Genomic DNA, 16512 nt, shown 5'->3' with positions numbered 1-16512 from the left:
GATGTACACTATGGATGGGTCAGTCATACCATCAGATGTACACTATGGATGGGTCAGTCATACCATCAGATGTACATATTATGGATGGGTCAGTCATACCATCAAATGTACATATTATGGATGGGTCAGTCATACCATCAGATGTACACTATGGATTTGTCAGTCATACCATCAGATGTACATATTATGGATGGGTCAGTCATACCATCAAATGTACATATTATGGATGGGTCAGTCATACCATCAGATGTACACTATGGATGGGTCAGTCATACCATCAGATGTACATATTATGGATTTGTGTCAGTCATACCATCAGACATATGCTATATCAATCCATTGTTAGCAGAGGAGGATCTTACATTGTGATTATAACGTGCCAAATTTGGTTAGTGGCCAAAGTGGCTCTACATTTTGACTAATAAAAGGGGAGGAGTGGGGGGGTCCATGGTGGGCATCTAGGTTAGTCCTAATGCAATAACTTGCATAGTGTCCCATGAACAGAACAGTTGTAGACCTTGTCATTTCCTGTGACATTATGGTGTTAGGTCTGTGCAGCCGCCTGATCCTGCAGATACCATTAGATCCATTGCCTTGTGACTGATGTCAGCCACACTCTTTATTCTTCTGCAGACATGGAAGCCTTAGTCTCCGCACTCCACAGACTCTGCTGCCGCCGGCTCTTTCCAGCGCTCAGCGTGAGGTTTATATCTTCATGCTGGCCGCCTGCAGTCACAGTGTGCAGAGCATGACTGACATGTTTGCTGTAATGTATTTGCTAATCGCATGTTCTTGCCGGCTGTGATTTTCGTGTGTCTTCTGTTTCTATTTTCTAGTGTCCCACCCAAAGAACAGTTACTCTACCCGCTCCCGGTGTTGCTCCTTAACTAGTCCCAGCGATGCCTCTGCTCCGTCCACCCCAGACCTGTCTTCTGCTCCCAGCCTTACTCCAACCAATCAAAAGCCGACTACAGGAGACTTTACTGCTAGCCACAATGTTCCCAGGCAGAACCAGCCACCTAGACAGGTATATGTTGTTTCTAGGGTAACTTTTGTATGATATAAACCATTATATAATCTGAATTAAGCCTTATGGGCAAAGCCACGACACATAAACACAAACACGTAACTATTTCATCTACCTATTGACACAGCCATCTAAGGCATTGGAATGATATGTATTTTGTAGTCCATATAATGCATATCTTTAGATCGGGTTAGGTACAGGTTGAGGCAACACAGCAGTTCTGACTTTTTCTTTTCTTGGAGGGGTGTGGGTATTATATAAGACATTGTAACACTTCTGTGTCTGTGCAGACAGCCCTAACTAAAGACTCGCATACATCGCAGTCCAAGAGGCCAAATCAGTCTGCAACCCAACATTGTGTCATTGGTGGATGGGGGTTGTTGAACCTATAGAGTGGCAGAAGGAGCCCCCCACGTAGCTGCCACAACATTTAAGAGGTTGAATAGCTGGGATCAGCGTTCTCTCCCATCCTATACATTGGAGCAAGGTGTCTTCATGGACACAGATTACAAACAACCCATGTGTCATCTGATCCTGAAGTCCTATTCCTTCAGTCACTTACTACTTGCTAACCTACCAAATGTACATTAGAAAGAAAAGTTTCTAGTGGAAAGACCCGATGAAGAACTGAAAAATGTTTTACTGTTGTAATTTATTGTTTTACAGCTAAGCTAATATTTTTCCCATTTTTATTTTACTAGGGTTATCAAATGAATAAGAGACCAGGGCAGGGCTATCGACCTCAGGGTCCACGACAAAACTACAATGCTAACAATGCAAGATATGATAATGCCAATCGCAACCGGAACAGTTCCTGGTACCATTCTAACCCTCGAAACCAAGGCTATCCACAGACACAACGCCCGCCCAGTGACCGGATATCTACCCATCCCTATGGTACTAGTGGACCTGCTGCCACCCCTGAGCCTGTCCAAATAGGGGTCTTGGACCCAGAGAATAAAGCCCTACCACAACGTAAACCGAGAGCGAACCCTGCGTCAGCTTCCTGAGACCGGAGAGAACCCACGCCTTTAGTCTGCACTTTCAACATTCAACTCTGTAACTTGACTTTAGAAAACTATTAGATTTATTAACAAAAAGAAACGTTTACAGCCAGCTGTTTTGTGCCACTTTTCTTGTTTATCTCGTCTTTTATCAAAGCCTTTTTATTTTGTTTCTTAGTGGACACCTTTTGCCCATTCACTTTAAGAGATCCCGCCATTGCTTTTAAAGTAATAATCTTCTTTTCCATGAGTTGCTACATTATATCTCTCCCCCCGCCCCTCCACAATCTTACTTTTCTTTTTCTTAGATGTCATCTACTAAGAGCACAGACAAGTGCTGGCTAGGATATATGTCATGTTGGTGCCAGTCCTCGCCACTGCCATTGGGCCAGCTTTGCTAAATCCATACTCAACCGTTTTAATCTGCTGTATTTTGTAGAATGGAATCTATGCAATGTCACATACGACCTGCAGTTCTGTACGCTCCTCTTGGAGTGATTTGGCATTGCTAGGTTTCTGCGTTTCTAGATATCTCTTCAAACTGTTTTAGCTTTAGCTCTACTAGTATTTTAAGTTACTTTTCAGATACTATTCCCTATGTCTTCAAAGTGCCTTGTTATTTGTACTGGTGTCAGCAACTTATACATATTCCCTCCATTTCTTCTGTCCCCAAACACTGACCTTTTTTTCTTTGTCAGTCCTTTGTGGAGCTGCCACCGCTGAACCTTGTTCCGTTACTGGCACACATTCAGCACTACTTGATGCCATGGTTGAATTTACCACGAGTTATTCTTTGGTTCTATGTTATCAACACTTTTTTTCCTGTCCAAACTGGAAGTCTATAAGCCTCTGTGCAGAATCTGGACGCATTGTAGAGTACAATGGGAGCCAGTTCAGTCTTATTACTTCTTTCCTTGGTCCTTTCACCCAGCCAATTTTTTTTTGTGGACCAAAGATCAAATCTGCACCGTCCTATTGCTATGGCTTTGTAATTAACCACCAGTTGCACGGGGTTTTTTTTATTATTATTTTTTCATGTTCCTGTAAATTAGGGCAGAGCCCCTTATTTAATTTTTTTTTCTCTTATCCAAAGATGCACCTTTCACCAATATTCACGTGTCTCGTTTTTCTTCTGGTCAAGGGAGGGGGAAAATGTTATAGATATAGGTTTCCATTTTCTAATAGACCTTAGTTCAAGGGCTTTGGTGTTGTCACATTTCCTAGAACAACACTTAAAGGATATAAATACAGTACAGTATACGGAGCTAGTGCAGGCATGTTGAGCGGCAGCATTGAAATCTGTATCAGACGTTGATTAAAGTCTATAATGTAACAGTTATTGATCAGCAGCTATTGATCTGCCTGTCTTGGGACCTTTTATTGGCTTCGATCGATCTGGCTGGGTTTAGGACGGCCGCTAAGAACATCCCATGGACGAGCCTTGAAGTCTCTTTAATAATGACAATCCTGCAGTGCTAGTTTAATGTACTTTGTACCATGAATCATATCTTGCTAGTTACATAAAATGCTATGCAGAACTTAATCTCACAATTCAATTATATTAAAATAGTGCATAAATATAGAGGGAATATTTGAGTGAGTAGGATATTGCACAAAAAAATGTAAAGATATGCATGGGACATTCACGTCTGGAATAAAAATCCTTTCTTTGCAATAAGGAGGTCAATAAAAGGGATAGTTTTGAACCTGCCTATTGTTAATTCTGGAGGTGGTCACAGCAGGGCTGTGGAGTCGGTAAGCCAAACCTCCGACTCTTCAATTTTCCTGACTCCACAGCCCTGCCTCACTACTGAGCGTGTACATAAAGTGCAGCACACATTCATCCCAGCTAAAAGCCCAGACCCTTAGACCAGGAACACAACAGACATTTATAGGACATTTCATAACTTTCCCAAATTCATATGAAAATATTTACAACACATCCTGCATTAAACTACTGTACCCAATTTATTATATATTTTAGGAGTCAGTTCATTTTATACCAACTCCACCAAAATAATGGACATCGACTCCACAGCACTGGGTCACAGTATGAGATGGTCGGGCTTCTTCAGCAGCGGATGAACTCTGTTGTGCAATTGTCTCTATGCCATGACCTACAGGAGGTGGACCTTTTTGACATGAGATATCAGTATAGCTGTTTATCTTACAATGGAAATGTATGGAAAATTAGATGCTTAATTGGAGCACTAGTAATTATATTCACTCTTGACATTGTCATTGAGTATCCATGTAGACCTTTTTAAGCTCCATACACATGTCCTGGCATACACTACAGATGTATTGCTGCCCATTGTCATTTTCCTTAGTGCAATATTACCAAGGGAAGGCGTTGACAGACTGTTTTTAGGCCTATGTTTTACAGTCCTTGTTATGTAACACAGTAGTAGACTTTATACAGTATATTGAATTCCAAAACTTCCCAATGCATTACATGTACCTATGACAAATCCAGAAATCCTGAGATTTTAAAAAGTTGAGAAATGAAGGTGTCTACACCTGCGAGTTGTGATTGGACTACATAACTAAGTATATTGGGCTTTAGAAGAGCAGGAATATTGATCATCTATGCTTGGGATAGGCCATCAATGTATGATTGTGGACGTCAGATTCCCAACACACCCACAATCCGCTCTATGAAGGAACCATGCTGCGTTCTCGGCCTGATATTGCAGCTTAGTCTCCTTCACTTGATTGAGATGGTGCTCTGGTATCAGGCACTTTCATGTACTGTGCAATGCCCAGGTAAACAATGAAAAGGAAGCGATACTGCACCGCCAGACCCCTTATTGGTGAGGAGTGTAACCCCACTGCGCAAATATTGATGGACCGCTAAATTACAGTCCCTGAAAACCCTTTTTAACTAACAGTCCTCCTTATCCATTTCATGATTACATGGACATTTACCAATTCTATTAAATAGCTGGTTTCCCCTTCCTGAAGCAACTTTTATTTCATCCCTACATGAACACCTACTTGTAGCTGCAGCTCCGGTTTCCCTTTTAAATGTCATTTTAAAGTTTACACTTGGACTTATTAAACTTTTAATAAGTGTAATGGCTTATTTAGATGAGCTAATAGTTCGGAACACTCATTCCTGGAATATCAGCCCCTCTAGGGAGCAGACACCTGATGAACGAGCAAAATGCTTGTTTGTCAGTTGAGATGATTTTTTAGCTGTCTTAATAATCATCATTATTGACAGTACAATCCTTCACGTAAACAGATAATGTGCCACCAATAATTTGGTCATTCTGTGCCCATAGAACGTTATGTTAATGATTATGCTGTGCGCATAGACCGTTCGCCATCTAGTGTAAACAGGCCAGTATATGAGGGTCGATCAGCCTGTCTTAAGAGGCCATTACCCTTACCAGTTTTATACCTCATTTGGAGTACAGTTTGCTTTATATCCCAGGGCTGGATTGTGCTGGTGTTTTTTTTCTTGTTTCTGTCAACCATGGTAATACTCCCCTCTCTCCTGACAACCTATAGGAGCTGTGGCAACAGCAAAGCAGTTGTGTAATTGTAACCCACCGAACAAAAGGATCTGCCTTGGAAATTCCAACAGCTGGATCCTTCATTTCCCTGCCCTAATCTGGCTGGAGAGAGATTGAATGGTCGGGTTTAGACGTCTTTTCCCAAATACAGTTAGGTCTAGAAATACTTGGACAGTTACAGAAGTTTTGTCATTTTAGCTGTTTACCAAAACATATTCAAGATGCAGTTTAATTTGAGGGTATTGACATCCTAATTGGAGTAAGGGTTTAGGGATTGCAGCTCTTTAATATGTAGCTGCCTCTTTGTACAAACTAATTGGACAATTATATCAAAATCTATTTAATGCTACATGGGCTATTCCAGGCCTGCACAACATACGGCACACGAGCTGCATGCGGCCCACAGAAGGAAATTGTACGGCCCGCTGAGAATCTGGAGACTCCGGTTCCTCGTCTTTCATATGCCAGTGTAGTTAAACACTTAGGAACCGGGACTGGGGCAGAGCAGCGCTAGTCAGCCCCCGCCTGATGTGCAGCAGTTTGATGAGGTCATCACGCCAGTCTGTGACCTCATCACACTGCTGCTCTCGCCAGCAGTGCAGCGCAGAGGAGGTAAGAAGTAAGCGCTCCAGGAGGAGCCGATGATTAAGCATCCTATTGTAGGAGGAGGGGGGTTGCTGTTATGGAGAGGAGCTGTATGGGGGGGGATATTATTTAGTTTAGAGGAGCTGTGTGGGAGGGACATTATGAAGAGCTGTGTGGGAGCGGAATATTAGAGAGGAGCTGTATGGAGGGGATATTACTGAGAGGAGCTGTGTGTGTGGGGTGGGGGGGGGAATATTACGGAGAACAAAAAAGATCCTCCAGCAATTAAGCAGGGTAAGTACAAAATTTCACATTTATTAGTACATGTTAAAATCGTACATGATCATGGTAACCTTATGTAACACACTAAACCAACGCAATTCGCCGTAGAGCCGCACTCATGGTCTAGAGAAACGCTAGTGAACCACTATTGAATGTTAAAGATTACAAATCTTGGTAACCTTTAGAAAAACGCTAGTGAACCACCATTGTGTGTTAAAGATTACCAAGATTGATAATCTTATACATTCAATGGTGATTCACCAGTTTTCTCTAGACCATGAGTGCAGCTCTACGGCGAATCGCATTGGTTTAGTGTGCTTCATAAGGTTGCCATGATCATGTACGATTTTAACATGTACTAATAAATGTGAAATTTTATACTTACCCTGCCTCATCAGTGAAGGATCCTTTTGCGTTCTCCTTTAGCTTCTACAGCTGTGACCTGGGTGGCTCCGTGCGACGCTACACTGTGAATTTAAATACAGCAAGACCTGGTGACCTGACTCTCCCTCCCCCTCTTTTATCCCTGTTTGGCAATATTACGGAGAGGAGCTGTGTGGAAGGGGAATATTATGGAGAGGAGCTGTGTTGGGCAACAATATGGAGAGGAGCTGTTTGGGGGAATATTATAGAGATGAGCTGTGTGGGGGTGAATTATGGAGAGGAACTATGGTGGAAGGAATATTATACAGAGGACTTGTGTGGGGGGGGACATTATGGAGACTGGCAGTGTTGGGGGACATTACAGGGAGGGGCAGTGTGGGAGGGATATTTTGTGCAGGAAGCAGAGTAAGGGACAATTATTCAGGAGTGTAGCATGGGCGATATCTTTATTTATGGGGCAGTATAATGATACTTTTATTTTTAAGGGCACCGTGTCATCCTGAAGCCGAAGAAGATGGAAGTTCGTTGAGGCGAGTTCTGGGCAAGAAATCTCATCATGGCATCTGCACTATATGGAAACAAAAGGGATGGGAATGATGAGGTCTCTGGATGTAAATGTTTATTTGTGATCTTCCCTACAGCTTATCAGTACTGTGGTTCCTGTATGGTCCACAATCTGATGATGGCTGGTAACAGTTCCCAATATCTCCTTACCATTGTTAAGGACATACTGGGAGTTGCAGGTTTTCATGATATAAGTGTATATGAGACTGATCTGAAACTGCAATTAATCACTTTATACGCTTAGTGATTTATTAATGTACTGATGATGGTTCTGATCATGTAGCAATCCATAACGTGCATCATAATAAAACTGAAAAATCCTCAAAATTTAGTTTTGAGATTATGAGGAGGATTTAATTGAGTTTCTGCTCCAAAAACTCAGTTTAAATTTGGATGTGTTCACAATGATTTTTTGAGCAGAAACTCTCAAAATCCTTCTTAAATATTCCAAAACTTGGTTTTGCAGATGTATTTATGTAAATACTACATTAAATTTTTGCGGCCCTTCAGATTGTCATACAGAACCAATGTGGCCCTTAGACCAAAAAAAATGTTGTGCACCCCTGGGGTCTTCCCTCGTGAATCCATCATCAATTAAGCAGGTAAAATATTTGGAGCTGATTCCGGGTGTGGCATTTGCATTCGGAAGCTGTTGCTGTGAGAGAAACAGACCATCATTAGGCTGGAAAAAAAAAAAAAAAGAAATCCATCAGAGAGAGCAGAAATGTTAGGAGTGGCCAAATCCACACTTAAAAAAAGCGTATTGGTGAGCTTGGGAACTCAAAAAGGCCTGGACATCCGTGGAAGACAACACTAGTAGGTGATCACAGAATCCTTTCCTTGGTGAAGAAAAGCCCTTTTATAACATCGACCCAAGTGAAGAACTCTCTCCAGGAAGTAGGTATTTCAAAATAAATCTACCGTAAAGAGAACATTTAATGAGAGCAAACACAGAGGGTTCACCTCAAGGTGCAAACCATTAATCCCATTACACTTGAGATTGTAGGTTCCTTTTGTCAAGAACTTTAGCTACTTAAACTTGTATATGTTGAGTGAACTGGTCTAGCTGCTTCTCAGTCTTCAACCTCTGTTTTTCCTTAAAGAGGTTGTCCACTACTTTAGCATTGATGACCTTTCCTTAGGATATGTCATCATTGTCTGGTCCGGGTCCAGCACGCCGCCGATCAGCTGTTATCAGCGGCCACTGCCGGCTGAAAGTACTCACTTACAGAGCTGACCGTCTTCTGATAGTTGCCACCGCAGGGTACTGCACATCAGCCTCCTATTGATTTGAATAAGGCGGATGTGCAGTACCCTGCCTTGGCAACTATCAGAAGACGGAGCAGCTCTGCAAGTATTTGCGGTTGCCGCCGACACTGATAACAGCTAATCGGTGAGGGTGTCGGACTCCAACCAATCAGTCATTGATGACCTAGGTCATCAATACTAAAGTAGTGTACAACCTGTTTACATATCAGGGGGTTAACTTCAGGGTTTTCCCTTTTGAGAAAGTTATCACAAGTGGTAGTCCCTTCCTATTGGTGCATTCCTATTCTAATTATATGTGAAAGGAAAAGTATTAACATAAGTAATTCATGTTATTTTCCACAACCTATGATGGCACCCTTCCAATTCCTCCCAGTGGCTTGTGACTTGTATGGGGTGTCTGTCTTTCTTGTCTTCTTTAGATTTGACAGAAGCCCTCATGGTGATGATGATTTCTAATTTTTGAGTATATTTTTTGGGTTGACTCCTCTGTCAAGTACTCTGAAAACCATTGGAGGAAGTGGGTGTTGCCTTTTTATTTTGCTCTAGGCTTCCTGTCGACCAGTGGGGTGTGGGCTCCTATCTCTCATGGGTGCTGTCATGGGTCATAGAATATAATAGTACTGTAAGTAATTTCAACTTTTTCAACAAGGGGAAATAAATTGACTGAAAAGTCTTTTAAGAAACCTATGAGTGAGTGACTAGTCAGCCCCAACACCAAAATTTTCCTCAGTGGTACACAAGTGTTCAGTCTGTGATTGAGTTTGTCATTGAAATTCTCCAAAGCAGTTCTGTGATTTCTTGCTGAGCTCCATTAGAGAGAACAGCTTTATTCTGTCCTAAATTAAAATGGTGGTGATCTGTAAAATTTGGTAAACAGTGGTAGATGCTGTAGCAGATGTTACCTGCTATCTAAAATGATATTAGATGATGACACAACACTCCTCTTATTACAGATAGATGGATAAAAAGTAATTAGAAACCTTCAGCTAAATTCTGCTGGAGCTTAATACTATGAATGATGACACTTACTTAAAGGGAACCGTTCATGAGGATTTTATACCCTAAACTAATGGTATTTATGTAGAGACGCTTTAATGCTCATTAAATCCTTACCTTGCTTGTAGAAATCAGTCTTGCTATCTTAGAAAAATCCACCATTGAAATTATATGCTAATGAGTAGCAAGTGCAATGGGTTGGACATTACACTTGCAACTCTCCTGCCTCTCCCTTTTCTTTGGCTGTCACTCTTGTGCTGATCGTCCGGCTCCCGCAATGTCATCAGAACCTTACTATGCATGCACCGCCTCAGGCAATGATGACGCTTGCGTGAGATTTGGGGAACAGAAAGCAGGTTACTGATAAGGAGTGACTTGTCTGCCAGAGGAAGGAGGCAGAAGAGTTGCAAGTGTAATGTCCAAACCCGCTGTAATAGCTACTCATTGGCATACAATTTCAGTAATGGATTTCTCAAAAGTGGATTTTTACAACCAAGGTAATGAATTAATCAGCATTAAAATAGCTTTATGTGCATGCCATTAGTTTGGGGTATAAAATACTGAAGACAAATTCCGTTTGAGCTGGATTTACAATGCCTGATTATCTGGAACGGGCAATCCTAGAAATGCTCATTTCCCAATAATCGGACGGGCTGCCAATCACCAGATAAAAGAGAAAAACTCTTGTTTGTCAGGTAAAATAATTTTGAATAGTTTCAGGACCACCCATACACTTTAAAGGCCCAAGCGTTTTAGCTCCTACTGTGCAGTGACGATCAAATTCCACATGGCATAGTAGATCAACTATACCCGATTGCATAGCGGCTGGAGCAGGGACTCGGCTCTTGGAGACAGCCAACTCTCCACAAAGAAGGCACAGACCATTTATTACTGCCTATACCTTCCTAAGTGGAAAAAGAACCTTATTTATTTACAGCAATATAAGGTAGAACAAAAGACATCTAGATCCCCCTAGGCACAGAAATATAATAACTTGATTAGAGAATTAACTTATACCTACAGTGGGGAAAATAAGTATTCTTTGTAGGTGGGAAAACTTGCAAAGACTTTGCAAGTTTTCCCACCTACAAAGAATGGAGAGTGCTGTAATTTTTATTTTAGATACACATCAACTGTGAGAGACAGAATCTAAAAATAAAAAACTGAAAATAACATAGTATGATTTTTAAATAATTAAATTGCATTTTATTACATGAAATAAGTATTTGATCACCTACCAACCAGCAACAATTCTGGCTCTCTCAGACTTGTTAGTTTTTCTTTAAGAAGCCCTCCTACTCTGCACTCATTACTTGTATTAATTGCACCTGTTTGAGCTTGTTACCTGTATAAAAGACACCTGCCCACACAATCAATCACACTCCAACCACTCCATCATGGCCAAGAGCAAAGCGCTGTCTAAGGACACCAGGGACAAAACTGTAGACCTGCACAAGGCTGGGATGGGCTACAGGACAATAGGCAAGCAGCTTGTTGAGAAGGCTAGAATGGTTGGCGTAATTATTAGAAAATGGAAGAAACACAAGATGTCTGTTAATCTTCCTCAGTCTGGGGCTGCATGCAAGATCTCGTCTCGAGGGGTAAAGATGATTCTGAGAAAGGTCAGGAATCAGCCCAGAACTACACGAAAGGACCTGGTCAATGATCTGAAGAGAGCTGGAACCACAGTCTGAAACATTACCGTTAGTAACACACTACGCCATCATGGATTAAAATCCTGCAGGGCACATAATGTCCCCCTGCTCCCACCAGCACATGTCCAGGCCATTTGAAGTTCATCAATGACCATCTGGATGATCCAGAGGAGGCATGGGAGAACGTCATGTGGCCAGATCAGACCTAAATAGAACTTTTTGGTATCAATGCCACTCGCCGTGTTTGAAGGAAGAAGAATGAGTACAACCTCAAGAACACTGTCCCAACTGTGAAGCATGGTGGGGGAAACCATACTTTGAAGGTGCTTTTCTGCAAAGGGGACAGGATGACTGCAACGTATTGAAGGGAGGATGGATGGGGTCATGTATTGCGAGATTTTGGCCAAGAACCATCTTCCCTCAGTAAGAGCATTGAATATAGGTTGTGACTGTGTCTTCCAGCATGACAATGACCCAAACCACACAGCCAGGGCAACTAAGGAATGGCTCCGTAAGAAGCATTTCAAGGTCCTGGAGTGGCCTAGCAAGTCTTCAGACCTCAACCCAATAGAAAATCTTTGGGGGGAGCTGAAACTCAATGTTGCCCAGTGACCGCCCCAAAACTTGAAAGATCTGGAGAAGATCTGTATGGAGGAGTGAGCCAAAATCCCTGCTGCAGTGTGTGCAAACCTGGTCAAGAACGTCAGGAAATGTCTGACCTGTAATTGCAAACAAAGGTTTCTGTACCGATTATTAAGTTTTGTTTTTATATTTTATCAAATACTTATTTCATGCAATAAATTATTTCATGCAAATTAATTATGTAAAAATCATACAATGTGATTTTCTGTTTTTTATTTTTAAATTCTGTTTCTCACAGTTGAAGTGTACCTGCGATAAAAATTAGACTTCTCCATTCTTTGTAGGTGTGAAAACTTGCAAAATCGTCATTATATCAAATACTTATTTTTCCCCACTGCATAGTCAAAAACTAATACTTCGGCACCTGACAGGACCCGGAAAAGAAAAATCACTATTTGATTTTTGGAAAGCAAATTTGGCTGGATATGTCATCGGAAACAATTGTTTGGCCATACAGCAGAGCTTAGAAGGCAGAAGTGCTATTTGGCTTTTGGAATGCAAATTTTGCTAGAATAGTTTAAGGCTGTGTGCCCACGATGCGCTTTTTAAGCGTTTTTGCAGCGGCAATTCCGCTGCAGAAACGCTTAAAAAACGCATGGTAGAAGGCCTGCCATGTTCTCCAATGATAATCCGTGCTGTGCACATGCTGCGGAAATTTCCGCTGCGGATTATCATTGCGGAAAAAAACGCAGCACTACCAATTATTTTGCGGAAACGCTGCGTTTTCGCCGCCATTGACTTGCATTGGAATGCATGGAAGCCGCATCACTGGATCTGTAGATGAGCATTCCATGCGTTTCAATGTGTGGATGGTACCCAGGTTTGGAGGAGAGGAGACTCTCCTCCGGACTCGGGCACCATAGAACCTGTAAAAAAAAAAAAAAAAGAATAAAATAAAAAATAAATATTATATTTACCTTCTGATGGCGCGCGGTGTGCTTGTGTTCGCTTGCCGGCAGATCGCGGTGGACTGAAGGGCCTGCGCTGACGTCATTTAGTCATGTGATGGCAGGTCCTTCAGTGTACTGCGAGCTGCCGGCAAGCCAGGACGGATCAAATAAAGACTCCGGGGGCCATCAGAAGGTAAGTATAGAGTTATTTTTTTATTTTTTACCATTCTTTAAGGTCACAGTTTATAAATCCATGTCGTTTGCATGGATTTATATAGTGTGACCAAGTTGTCAAGCACTTTCCAAGTGATGCTAAAATCGCTTGGAAAAGCGCTTGACAACCCACATGCGGAAATGCATGTGCAGAATGCTTCACATCCGCTTGTCCCTGGCAGGAAAAACGCATGTACAATCCGCATGTACAATCCGCATGCGTTTTTTCTGCCAGGGAGATACAGAAATGCGCAGGGAAAAATCCGGAGCATTTCTGCATCGTGGGCACATAGCCTGAGGGTTATATTTTCAGAGCCCCCAAGGTTCCAGAACAGCAGAAATCCCACAATTTTAGAAATTACACTTGTTGATGAATTCATCTATGGCTGCAGTGACTATTTTGGCCCCACAGGTGTTTTCACTTTGTAACATCCATGCCATTTTTTTTTTGTTGAGAAAATTGAAAGTACAATTGTATACCTACCTAACTCCATGCCAATGCACATCAGCTGATGAAAAAGTCAAGTTATGAACCAGTGAGGCGATGGTTTGCACCTTGTGCAGCCGAATATATACATGAATGCCCTACTATCCAGACTTGGAGACGTTAACCTGAAAAGCATAAACTTTAGCAGAAGACTAAATCTGGACATCATCTATCTAAACCAGGGTTCCCCAACTCCAGTCCTCAAGGCCCACCAACAGGTCATGTTTTCAGGATTTCCTTAGTATTGCACAGGTGATGGAATTATTGCCTGTGCAGGTGATGGAATTATCACCTGTGTAATACTAAGGAAATCCTGAAAACATGACCTGTTGGTGGGCCTTGAGGACTGGAGTTGGGGAACCCTGATCTAAACACTTCATGCTATCCTCAGCCAAATTAGACGAGTCCGCCTCAATAGCGCCCCAATTGTAAAGTAATGCATCACAAAATCTGACGTCAGAAGATAGTGAGGGGCACTCAGCAGACTGCCCAGGATAACAAGGCGCAGATTCAAATCCAGGACTGTAAAGCTGTATCCGGAACGGTTAGGACAGATGGATTTATTTTTGTTCATTAATTCATTCTTGTAGCAGCTATAACTTTTTCATTTATATGTAAGCTTGACTAAATAAGGTCTTGCTTTTTTACGAGATGAGCTGTAGTTTTTTAAGTGCCATTTTGCCAAACAGATCTGTAAGGCTGAGTTCACACGTAGCATAAATGCTTTTTCTGCTGATATTAATCTAGATTTTTTTTCTGTAGGTGTCTGCACCAAACTACACAACAATCTTCTTTGTGATTGCATAAAAAAAGCATCAAAAACGCATTTTCCCCCCTATTTGATGCATTTTTGGTGCAATTTTGAAGCTGCGTTTTCACTGTGTTTTTTTTAGTGTTGCGCATGCACTAAAATGCTCGGGTGCTCGAAGCTCGGGCCGAGCAACGAGCCCAATGTTAGTCTATGGGAGACCAGAGCATTTTGGCTGCGGCACCCCCGGCAGTCTTTTAAAAGCCTAACAAGTGCCCAAAACGATAGTGACCGTGCTCAAATGACATGGGGACAGCATGGGGATCGCCCCAGGAAGCATTTCTGACCCCCAGGTCACTGCTGTCAACAACGTGGTCAGAGGTATTAAGCCACTTTTACCGACTCACAATAAAACGTTTAAAAACGAGACTGAAACTGTTTTCCTGTGAAATATGTTAAGGAACATCCTTTCCAGGGTAAAGACTTGTGTATAAGGTAAAATAAATAACCAAAAACAAAAATACTCCTCCACACCTTGGGCTATGTTCACAAGTAGAATTTTTTATGCGTTTTTGCACTGTTGTATTTCTTTCAACCGTGACAAATGCATTCACCGGGAAATGTCATTTTAACATTTTACAACCTTATCTGGCCATGTGCTGTGTGACACATGCATACAATGCTGAAAAGACATGGGAACAGCATGGGGAAGACCCCTGGAAGCATCTCTGACACCCAGGTCACTGCCTAAAAGTGTGCCCATCTGAAGTAATCCTTGCCGCATCAGAAGATGCAGACTTGCAACTATCCCCGTGCAAGTCCTTGTCCCAGGGCAGTGTTCAATTGTACCTCCCCCGTTCCTTGCAATGCAAGCGCAAATATGCAGCCTGCCACCCACCCACCCCCAGGCTGCAATGCCATACTGCTAGCTTGCACTTGAAATGGGGCATTTTAGTTTGGAGGAGGCCGAAGCTGGCAACCACCTCATGGCTGCTTCGGCAGCGAGGTCTCCATACTCAGTCCTCAGCCGCCACTATTTGTCCCGGTAACCTTCCCCACACTTTTCTTAGCCTGGTCTCCTTTAGGGCAGCATTGGACGAGCCTACCAGACAACCAAACTCCTCCAGTGGGCCCTGGCTTCTCCATCAGGGGAGTTGAGAGTGCCAAGGTGAGGAGCATGATGATGATAGAAGTTAGCATCTGCTTTGTTTTCTTGGAATGCAAGCATAAGTGTGCAGCCTGCCACCCGCCCACCCCCAGGCATCAATACCATACTGCTAGCTTGCTTGCACTTGAAATGAGGCCTTTTAGGCTTGTGGAGGCAGACGCCGGCCACCATGTCATGGCTGCGTTGGCGGCCTGGTATCCATACTCAGTCCCCAGCCGCCCCTATTTGTCCCGGTGCGTCTTATACACAAGCGCGCATACCAAAACATTACCTGTGCCCTCCCCAGTGCATTTAGTGGGAAGGACAGCCTAAACACAAACACGTGGACAAGTGAATGTGGCCAGGGATGGTCCATCTCACTGACGCCTTCACACTGGGTTAATATTGTGGAAGCCAGGACACAGTTGGACACTGGGATGCAACCCGTCCTCCAGACATAGAGGATTGCGGGTCCTGGGTCAATCAGGCTTCAACACGAAGTTCAGAAGGTAGACAGCAGCAGTGGTCGGCCTCCTACACAATGAGTAAATTATTCATGATCATGAGGCCATCCATTTCCTTAGCTTTCTGTTCCTTGGAATGCAAGCGCATGTATGTAGTAGCGGCTAGGCCTGAGGTGGTCAGCGTTTTGGCGCATATCCTACCTCCTCCGAGGATTGCTGGATGTTTTCCTGCTACTATCCCAGTTCTTTGACTCCCGTTAAAACAAAGCTTCAGGTGATGAATGAAGGATGAGGTGGTGGCAAAGGAGAAAGAGCAGGAGGAACAGGGACCATTCACATCAATATCAGGCCAGTCAACCACACATGTCTTGTAGGATATGTTTCTGTACCAAAAGGAACGGTTCAGCTACATAGTTATAGGGCATACAGTGAGTGCAATACCTACCAAAAATTTCAAATGCACTCCAATGCCCCTTGGAAGTGACATGGAGGTCAGAGGGCCTTAACTAAACCGTTTTTTCCATTTAAAGCAACTGGGTCTCCTGTACACTGTTGGCCTAAGCAGTGAATGGAAGGCTTTCCAAAAATTATGAGGAACTGCAATGCCCTTTGACACAGATTACAGCGTACTAAA

The 16512-nt window shown here is 42.7% G+C and overlaps 1 protein-coding gene across 4 annotated transcripts in view; it reads left to right on the top strand.

The window, feature by feature from the left end:
• The window catches only part of SPATS2 (spermatogenesis associated serine rich 2), a 94724-nt gene extending 91155 nt beyond the window's left edge, over positions 1–3569 (top strand). For all 4 annotated transcript variants that reach the window (XM_073663769.1, XM_073663771.1, XM_073663770.1 and 1 more), the window contains 2 exons: positions 837–1027; positions 1729–3569. In XM_073663769.1, the coding sequence (XP_073519870.1) occupies positions 837–1027; positions 1729–2037 (500 nt within the window). In that variant the 3' untranslated portion in view covers positions 2038–3569. The remainder of the gene's footprint in view (positions 1–836; positions 1028–1728) is intronic.
• The last annotated feature ends 12943 nt before the right edge of the window (positions 3570–16512 follow it).

This window comes from Phyllobates terribilis, unplaced genomic scaffold (genome assembly GCF_046119375.1).
Source record: "Phyllobates terribilis strain yellow unplaced genomic scaffold, ASM4611937v1 Scaffold_2__4_contigs__length_985480577, whole genome shotgun sequence".
Lineage (NCBI taxonomy): Eukaryota > Metazoa > Chordata > Amphibia > Anura > Dendrobatidae > Phyllobates > Phyllobates terribilis.
Note: the sequence above shows the minus strand (reverse complement) of the source record. Positions and strands in the feature narration are given on the sequence as shown.